This window comes from Helobdella robusta (genome assembly GCF_000326865.2).
Source record: "Helobdella robusta unplaced genomic scaffold HELROscaffold_7, whole genome shotgun sequence".
Lineage (NCBI taxonomy): Eukaryota > Metazoa > Annelida > Clitellata > Rhynchobdellida > Glossiphoniidae > Helobdella > Helobdella robusta.
The window spans coordinates 2,200,746-2,211,733 of record NW_008705398.1 but is presented as its reverse complement, the minus strand read 5'-3'; the positions used below and the strand labels follow the sequence as shown (position 1 = coordinate 2,211,733).

The 10,988-nt window shown below is 35.3% G+C and overlaps 1 protein-coding gene across 1 annotated transcript; it reads right to left on the bottom strand.

The window, feature by feature from the left end:
* Positions 1-7,552: 7,552 nt before the first annotated feature.
* On the bottom strand, positions 7,553-9,602 carry HELRODRAFT_164847 (hypothetical protein; the record flags this gene model as incomplete). Its single annotated transcript, XM_009030801.1, has 5 exons — positions 7,553-7,647; positions 7,784-7,880; positions 8,201-8,416; positions 8,880-8,991; positions 9,493-9,602. The coding sequence occupies 5 exons, from the start codon at positions 9,600-9,602 to the stop codon at positions 7,553-7,555; spliced, it is 630 nt and encodes a 209-aa protein (XP_009029049.1).
* Positions 9,603-10,988: the final 1,386 nt, after the last annotated feature.

The following is a 10,988-nucleotide window of genomic DNA, read 5'->3' as shown; positions in this document are numbered from 1 at the left end:
AACATCATCTCTTCTCATCATCTTTTCAACATTTCCGATTGATTTTAGCAGAACTAGAGTTGAAATAAAACTTAAACAAAAGCGAAAAAACAACAAGACACAACTTTTGTAATTTTAGGACTCTGGGTTGTTGTACAATCACGTTTAGACGAGGAACGACAAACTTTGGCTGTTTGATTGTTCCTGCCTAGGACCAAATCCATCGAATTAATTGTTACACTGTTTCAACAGTTTGAAATTCTGAATTTGAAAAACTCTTCAATTTTGGGAGCATGCAAGGTCGAGAGGCCACAACCAACAACTGAGCGAGCAAAACTATCTGCTGTGCTCATTTAAAGAGCTCTTCAAGAAATAATAAAAAATTGATCCACAACATACTATCAACCAACAAAATATATTTATGTAGAGACCAGGAATCATCAATCCAACACAACTGACTCCACCCATCAGCGATTTAATTTATTCATCTCACAAGAATACACTTGAAAATATTATTACTGTTCAACTTTTATTTCAAAAAATTATCACCTCCAGATTGTATAGCACATTATTTATTATCAAACCGAATTTACTCAGGAAAAATATATTACATATATATATATAAAATAATATATATTTAAATAATTTAAAATTCAATGGTATATATCATTACAAAAATTGTTGTAACATTGATTTTTCCGAACCTAAGAGGAGTGTAACAGACCTTCAACCCGATAACCAAATTTCAACATTTTATCGATTATGCTGAGCTAGAAGGAATGATCTAAATTCATAAGTTCGGACAAGCTTGTTGAGTTCATTTGTGAGTAGGTCTAGACAGTGAACACACGCACACAACAAACTATTAATTTTATAGTTTAGAAGTTATATATATATATATATATATATATATATATATATATATATAACGTATTATAAATATTATGAATGTATATACAATTGGGCCCGTGTTAAATTAAACGATTCAAAAAATTTTTTTTTGGAAGATTGTAAGTGACAAAGGTGCATCAATTAACATTCTCTTATTATTGGTTAAAATAACCTTCAAATAAACCACGGATACATTTCGATAATAATTAATATAGGAACTAATTAATTAATTGATTAATTAATGGATTAATTAATTGATTAGTTAATAAATTAGATGACGTCAGTAACATCGAATGTGAATTATTTATATAACGCGAATGGATGGCCAATCAATCAATGTTCAGCAAATGAGACGAAATGAACAATTAAGACATCCAGCAAAATATAAATACGTATGAAAATTAAATAGCAGCTCAATCAAATATTATTTAATCAGTTAATTAACTAATTAGCTAATTAATTAACTAATTGGATAGTTCATAAACTTCAATTATATTTGCAGAGGATTAAATAGTAGCAGTAAATATTTTAAATATTTTGCCACACACACACACACACACACACACACACACACACACACACACACACACACACATCACCATCAGTCATCCTTCCGAGTCATTTGTTAGCGGCGAGCAACATCAATATAACATAAGTTATAATTAATAAAAACACGTTCAAGTATGTAAAGAAATATTATTATTATTTATATATATATATATAATTAAATATAAATATATATATTTATATGTGTGTGTGTAATTTTGTACGCTTAGGTTAATACAATGTAAATATGCAAGACAAGGCATCACGTAATAAAACCTATCATGAAGTCACAATAAGGACACAACATCAGCAACAACATCGACAACAACGACAACATCAGCAGCAGATACGCACACACACACGCACACATGTAGAGGCACATTATAATGAGAGGCGTGCTACTATTGTTCAGGCTATATCCCGCTTCAAACCACAAAACCTTGATTCAAAATTATTTTGTACCTTTCTATCATGTGTATGATATTTGATACTTACATTTTTTTTTGAAAATAGAGATAGAGAATCGATGAATGTTTGCACGCGTGCATGGGTGTGTGCATTTTGATCTTTATGTATGCCTATACACGTTGGTCTGTACGTGTTTATGTATGTCATTATTTAAATGTGTTTGTACTATGCATGCATGCATGTGTATGTATATATATAATGTAAATATAAACGTATGTATGTGTGTGTTCATTCATGTATGTAAGTTTTAGTACGTTCATGTTTTCGCAACAAGTGTACGCTTACTTGCACAAACATACACACACGCACACACACATACATAATGTGTATGTACTTCGCACACGCACACATGTCTGTGAAATAATTTTCATAATATAAAATAATATACATGCACTGTTTAAGTTCTGATGACAACAATTCATCAATTACCATTAACCACCATCATCGTCATCATTCTCATCACCATGATTAACATCATCATCATCATCATCAACAACATTATTATTATCGTCTCGGTTAGGATGGTCATCATCCCATTTCGTCATCCATCTATCCATCCATCCATTCCATTCCTCCATCCATCCATTAATTATCTCATCATTTTCATTTCACAATCACAGCCATGTAATATAAGAAACGACGTGATGATGACGATACAAAAGATGATGCTGGTGTGGTGATGATGATGGTAGAGATGGTTGAATTTAAAAATTTGACACAACAATCTAACTGAGGAACTCGTGAAGATGGCGATGATGACGATGATGATGATGACGACGACGATGATGATGACGACGATGATGACAATCGTCCTAAACAAAAAGATTATTATCGCCAGCAATTAAAACGTCACTTTAATAATTTTATTAATGCACTTTTGTTGATAACACTGCGATCGGTTGGTGATGGTGATGATGACGGTGATGATGATGACATCATTTTGCGTCACCACTTGTTACAAGTGTGATGACGAAGAAAATTACGATGACGCATCTGACGATGATGTTGTGAGTGAGATCATCATGATGATGATGATGACGTCATGATGATGTTGTGAGTGAGATTATGATGATGATGATGATGACGTCATGATGATGTTGTGAGTGAGTGAGATTATGATGATGACGTCATGATGATGTTGTGAGTGAGATCGTGATGACGATGATGACGTCATGATAATACAGTCGTAATGCCTATATGTGATATTGATGTCACATTGATGTACGTGATATTGATGTCAAAATGATATACATGATATTGATATCATTACGATAATGATATTGATGTTATAACGATGACGATGATACTGATGTCACAATGATATATATATATATATATATATATATATATATATATATATGATATTGATATCATAATGATATTGATGTCACAGTGATATAGATGTCATGATGATGCATGCACCGATGGTAGTAATCCAATCACAATGCAGATGTCTTAATGTCATATGATATTAATTTGAAAAAATAAAATCCACCTCGCCAAATTTGTATCATTCAATGAATTTCTACAAGAATAACTTTGCAGGTGTAAATAAATAACACAAAAAAAACTATTCTTTTTTATTCACTCACTCACTCATTCATTCATTCATTCATTCATTCTTTCATTCGTTAGTGTTTGTAGTTACAACAGCGTAACTCTCACTCACTCACCCACTCACTCACTCACTCGCTCACTCATTCAACATTCATTCATTCATTCATTCATTCTTCATCCATTCATTCATTCATTCGTGAGTGGTTGTAGTTACAACAGCGTGAATAATGACAACAACAATAACCTAACATTACTATCAAGAATAATAACAATAATAATAACAATAATATTGATAATAATAAAAAAAAATCAAAAAGTTGAAATGTAACAATAATAATAATAACAAAAAGGAAATGAGAAAGAAATGAAGCTGGCGAGAAAAATATTTGCAGATATGTCGGGCCGTTAAAATGTGTCTCTAAGCTATTACGGAGAAGCATCCTATTAACGTCATTATTTTTATACACTTGGGATCTAAATGAACGAGTGAGTTGATGAATGAATGAATGAGTGAATGTATGAGTGAGTGAATGAATGAATGAGTAAATTGATGAATGAATGAGTGAATGAATGAGTGAGTGAATGAACGAATGAGTGAACTGATGAATGAGTGAATGTATGAACGAATGAGTGAAATGATGAATGAATTAGTGAATGTATGAGTGAGTGAAAGAAAAATAACGAAAAAAGAAATCAAGTAAAATAAGAAACTATAAGAAAAATGGCAATGATCCTAATGTACGTTTGCCATCTTGGTGGGTATGAGGAGATGATGCTGGAAGCCTTCAAATGCCACGAATCACCACCGAAAGTATTCAGAAATTAATTTATCGAGTAGAATAAATAACACAGATTAAATGGAAGAATGATCCAAATGAATGCACCACAATATAATAAACGTACCAAACCAATGAATGTACCAATGAATGTACCAATGAATGTACCAATGAATGTACCAATGAATGTACCAATGAAGTACCATGAATGTACCAAACCAATGAATGTACCAAACCAATGAATGTACCAATGAATGTAAGTTGAGACAAAAAAGCATCAATCTCAGACTTCACTTCGCCTTTAAGGCGAAAAAATTTAACAAAGCAGTTGATGGGAGCAATTCGTAATATACAATTAATTAATAAATTAATCAAATTAATTAAATAAATTTACAACAAAAATAATTCAAATTAAACTCCAAAACAGAAATTGCATCACATAAATAAATCAATCTTTAATGGACAAAAAAATATCTTGGAATAGAATTAAGAATATTTCGATGGAAAACATCATCAACGTCATCATTATCAATCAATTTAAATGGTACAACAAACATTCTAAACTTAGTTAACACACATACACCACACACACACACATACGTACACACACACACACCCACACACCCACACACACACACACAAACAAACCTACACGCCTATGTAGATCATTACAATTAATGCGTATTACTGACATTGTCATATCTCTTTATCATTAAGCAATACATAACCGCAAGAGTCGCTAACTTCTATCGATAGATACTCAGCCACTGAACTGCACCAAACACACATTCCATCTCATGCCATATCACATCAACACACATTCCATCCCATGCAACACATGTACTACGAAAACACCTCTGTACACATTTCTAAAAAAAGATTTTGATATGATCATTATCACTATTACATAAGCATTATATCTCATATATATATATATATATATATATATATATATATATATATATATATAAACGACATGCAATCAAGACGGGAATTAAAGCATTATTCCTGGAGAAGAATACAGCAGAGCCAGAAATAGAAACTGACGATACGATACACCACCTCTCAACACATTCAAATAACCATCCACATCCACACAAAAAATTACATCAGTGCAGCCACACACACACACACACACACGTACACACACACACACGTACACAGACACACACTTACACTGACACACAAACATATACACGCATACAGAGATGATATGCATCACAACACACACACGTACACACACACGTACACACACACACGTACACAGACACACACTTACACTGACACACAAACATATACACGCATACAGAGATGATATGCATCGCAACACACACACACACACACACACACATACACACACACACACACAGACACACTGACACGCAAACATATACACGCATACAGAGATGATATGCATCACACACACACACACACAAGCACCTACTAGGAAGGAGAGAGTTCCCTCTGTATTAGACACATTAATGTTAGATAAACGCAATAATAAATTATTAGTGAACTGTGTTGCATGAAATAAAGCGTCTCATTAATATTCATAACAAGGCCTAATTAATAAATGTCAGGACATCTGGACCAATCACGTTCCCAGTAATCACCGGCCAGCAGCCAATCACTTTTCCCCGTGTGTGGGTTTGTCGACATCTTGAACCATCTGAATGATTGAATGAATGAATAGAAAAACGAATAAATACCGGAGAAATACCAGAAAGCGAATAAAAACCAGCGAATAAATAGAAACAATACATTGGATTGATTAGTACAAGATGGCCGCATGGCAGTGATATTTTACTCAAGTAAAAGTAAAAACGAAAGTAAATTGATTCGCTTTTTTACTTGAGTAAAAGTAGAAGCTCAAGTAAATTGATTTTGAAAAGTAAAAATAAAAGCGAAGAAAAATGATTTCTCGCCAAGTAAAGCTGAAGTAAAATGATTTATCCTCAAAAACAATTTAGTTATACTTTTTCAAATATTTTGCGCCACAAAATGCTTTTAAAAAATTTAATAACGATTTCCACTTTCCGGAAATCACGTGCTTTCTTTTTCCTTTCCTTGTTCCTTGGTAATCGACGTGCTCTTCACGCAACAAGTTGTTTTAAAACTGACTAATAACCACGCGCTAGCACGAATCCGACTGGATACGAAGCCAAAAATTTGTTAGCATACGTCTCTGTCAATAACTTAACTTAATATCTCAATCTCTTTATAAAAACTTGCAAATACTACCATGTACAAACGTACACATTAAAACGCACCTATGTTATACAAACAAGTGTGTGTATTTGTATATACATGCAAGCACCACACATGTTAGCACATTTTGAAAAACAAATTTCACAATCATCGTGCCTGGCGTTAATGTCTGGGGTAATTCGATTGTAATTAAAATATAATTAAGATGGTCACACCAATCAGATGGTCCAAGCGATGTAATCGTAATTCTTCTCGCTTCCAATCATTTTGTAATATATACATACAATTACATACAGGCTCAGTCACATAAAATGTTTCTAACTTTCCCAGCTTTCATCAATAACCTCAAATGCATTTGACTAATTCCACCTAATTAACAAATTCACTATGTCGTTCCTATTAATGTTTGTCAGTTGGCACCTACTTGATGTAAAGTGGCTTCTGGTTTGTAGGTGAGTACAGTCTTAGCACACACGCGCACGCACGCACACACAAAAAACATCCCCTTATAATAAGAATGATGATAATTTCTGCGACATTCCTTGCACGTTGGTCGGTATTTATTCAAGGATTAATTAGTTCAAACAGTTCAGCAGTTGCTGGCTCGAAGCATATTAATGCACGTCACGGCAAATCTTCTCGTGTACTTTAGCACTTGCCTTGTGTTTATTTATTCACTCAATGTTAGTTATGTAATTCGATGTCTCCCCTCTCTACCTCTCTATCACTTTCTTTCTTATGATGGCTGAATGATTTACTGAGGAATTATTCATTTATTATTACGGCATTTGGTGAAACCAACAAGAACAATATCAGCAGCAACAAAGACAACATCAGCAGACATAAACAAACACAACATCAGCAACAACAAAAACAACATCAGCAGCAACAAAAACAGCATCAGCAGCAACAAAAACAACATCAGCAGCAACAAAAACAACATCAGCAGCAACAAAAACAACATCAGCAGCAACAAAAACAACATCAGCAGCAACAAAAACAACATCAGCAGCAACAAAAACAACATCAGCAGCAACAAAAACAACATCAGCAGCAACAAAAACAACATCAGCAGCAACAAAAACAACATCAGCAGCAACAAAAACAACATCCGCGGCAACGACATCTCACACTGGCTCAGGTTCCTTGTTCAACTTTTTCATCTCCTTGCGAGCTGCCCTCTGCTTCTCTTCCAATCTGTTCTTCTCGAAAGAGGCTTCATCTGCATGGTGGATGGAAGGGTGGGTGGGTTGGTGAGTAACTAACATATCAAATAGCTAACCATTTACCAACCAACCAGCCAGCCAGCCAACCAACCAGCCAACCCAACTAACCTGACAATCCGAGCTCCATTTTACGCATGTCTGGTCTGAACCGGCAATCAGTGGGAGGTAGGTGGCTCACGTCCTCGGGCATCTCGTTCAGTTGCATTGCAAAGTAGGTGAAACTGTAGTACTAAGGGGAAACATTTGAATAACACTAACAACAATCCGGCTGAACAGATGATGATGCTACAATCAATTTACACGATGCCGATTCACGGGGTTAAATAAAGTTTTAGCGAGCAAGTTCATCAAACAGGGTCAGATAATTGTGAATTTCATAAAACAGAAAAAAGAACTGTACATCTCTCGAATGCAATAAAATTAATGAACACGTGGAGAGGATGAAGGCGAGGATTAAAGAGTGAAGATCGAGAAAGCACTGATGAATAAAAATATTGATGCTGAACTTTTGAAAAACTTGAAAACAGTGTACGCCAAATAGATAGAAACCTTGCTATGATTAGGAGGCCTGGGGAAGGGCTTCCACAGCAAGGTCAACCCGTCAAGGTTGTACCGACATTTCTCTAATTTAACCTTCGGTTTGTCCTCTGGCACCAGATCGAGGTTCATGGAAGGATCACTCTGTGTTTTGTGGAAGCTGGCAGTCGATGATGAGGGGGACGAAGTGTCCGAGTCCCCTGCTACCGTATTCTGCAGCATGGATGTCTGAGTAAGTTAGTGAGTGGATGAGTGAGCGAGTGGGTGAGTGAGTTAGTGAGAGTGATTGAGTGGGTGAATGATTGAGTGAGTAAGTTAGTGAGTGATTAGGTGAATTAACTACATTGGGTAGCCATAAAAGGAATTTTTTTTATCTTTAAACACTTCAGACACGTTCAAATAGAATAAGTTAATATCTTGTTAAGTCAGACAACGCATGTGCGTGCAATGATGAATGTTGCATGCTGAATGTTGGATGGTGGTAATAATAAAAATAACAGAAACGCCGAAAGAATAAAATACAAAGACATCAAATTAATGTTTACACTGATGATATGGATAACATTGCTATGAGAATCAGCATATTTAGAGAACAATATTGATAATAACAACACAATAATATTACCTATAAAAATAAATAATAGTAATAACAAAAATAATAAGCAAATATGGCAGAAGTAGAGGAGCTAACATTTTTACTTTGATGATTCTTGTACTGCTTCAAGTACTCGTCCCACTGGCTGATGTTGAAACTGTAGAAGGAGTCTAACCAGTTCCCACAAAAGGCCCTCTGCTTCTTCTTCCTAAACAATTTTTGTAAATTATTAATTAATTAATTATTAATTATTATCAATATCATATTTAAAGTTATTAAATCATTTTAATTATTTTCATCAAACGCTTTCTAGGAGTCAGATGACATTTACATTGTGTGGATTAGAATCTAAATTTGCATGTCATCAATATCAACAAATGAATAACAAGATACAACATCAACACGCAACATCAACACACAACATCAACACACAACATCAACATACAACATCAACATACAACATCAACACACACCATCAACACACAACATCAACATAGCGTTTAGAGAGCCAATCAACAAATACGATAAACAATGTACTATAAACAGTGTACCAACGTGCACTGCACAGTACACTACTCTACACACGCACACACACACACACACAGGATCAACAACAGACAACAACATCAACAACAAACATCAAAAACGAGAACAAACACCAAAAACGACAGCAAACATTAACAAAAACAACATGATGGAAGACACCAACTTATCATCCTGTATATATCCATCAATCCGATGCAGATCCTTGCCAAACCATCCACACGAATGAAACGCCAGGATGGCTTTCCAACCGGTCATGTGGCTCGTTATCTCCATGTCACCGTACTGACGGGGTAGAGGTGGAAACAGTCATCACATTATTTTTATCACATTCAAGTTCATCGTCTAATCTCAACCAAAACTGCACACGTACACAACCACACAACCTTCGCCCAGATATGTGGCATCACCCTAATAACACATGCTCCAGTGTTAGTGATTACATCTGAACATTTCCAGATTTTAGATTGTTAAAGATCGGGTTTTGTGGAGGTCGATGGTCGCCAATGTCCTGAAAGGATAAGAAAGCACGAGAAAGAAAGAGAAGAAGTTGGTGATTATATCTGAACCTTTCCAAATTTTATTAACTCTGCGAATGTTTCCGTTAATTTCATTTTTCAGAACATCGCAACAGAACACTTTCAATTGCCTCACCGTTCAATACCATCTTTCTGCCTCTACCAAACTTCCATCACAAACATCTGTTTGGTTTTTCGCAAGGAATAATTTCAAACCAGTTTCAAGCCAGTTTTCAACCAGTTTCCAGCCAGTCAGCTTTCTGGCAGGCTTCCAATGATCGACATTTTCAAGCTATTAATAGTTCTCTACTCGTCAGATTGACTTTGTCTGTCCAATTCAGATACTGCAAACGACATCCTACCACCATCTTCTCCTTCTTCCATTTCATCCGACAATCTCTCCAAAAAATCGTCTGTGCAGCCGGATTCATTTGCCTTTGATCAACCATAACAGGAAACAGACATGATTACGACGTATATGCGGGCTGTTGGCGGATTGGTTAAAGATGCCTTGTCGGCCCTGCTTTAAAGTGACCAAGTGGTCTGAATGTAAAAAGATGCCAGCCTATCACATACAATGTATGTGTGTGTGTGTGCGTGACGCGTGGTTTTAACGAGTTTTCACGTATGACGTGTGTGTGTGTCTCTGTGTGTGTGTGTGTTAATTCCTGTGAAGAAAGTGCTATAAGGAAAATGATCTTTAACCTTCAAATCGTAAGCCATAAATACTCACAAACATATTTAAAACACGTACAAGTACACAGGCAGATACGCACACAAACATACACACACACACACACACACACACACACACACATAAGCCCATACAAGTAAACACACACAAGTCCATTAAGACATACACACACGAGCACATGCATACAATACACATATGTGAAAACAAACATGAACAAAGACATATACTAACATGCTCAATCCAAATTTTACCCACAATGACGTTATGAACGCAGCAGATGACATTCTGCCACGAGTAAGCTTCATTATGTCTGTGCAGTCATGATGTGGGTGGTGATGAGGATAAGGATGCGATGACGATGATGATGACAATGATGATGACGATGGTGTGTGAGGTGATGATGAAAAATTATAGAGAAATAACAAATAAAAATGCGGATGACGACAACGA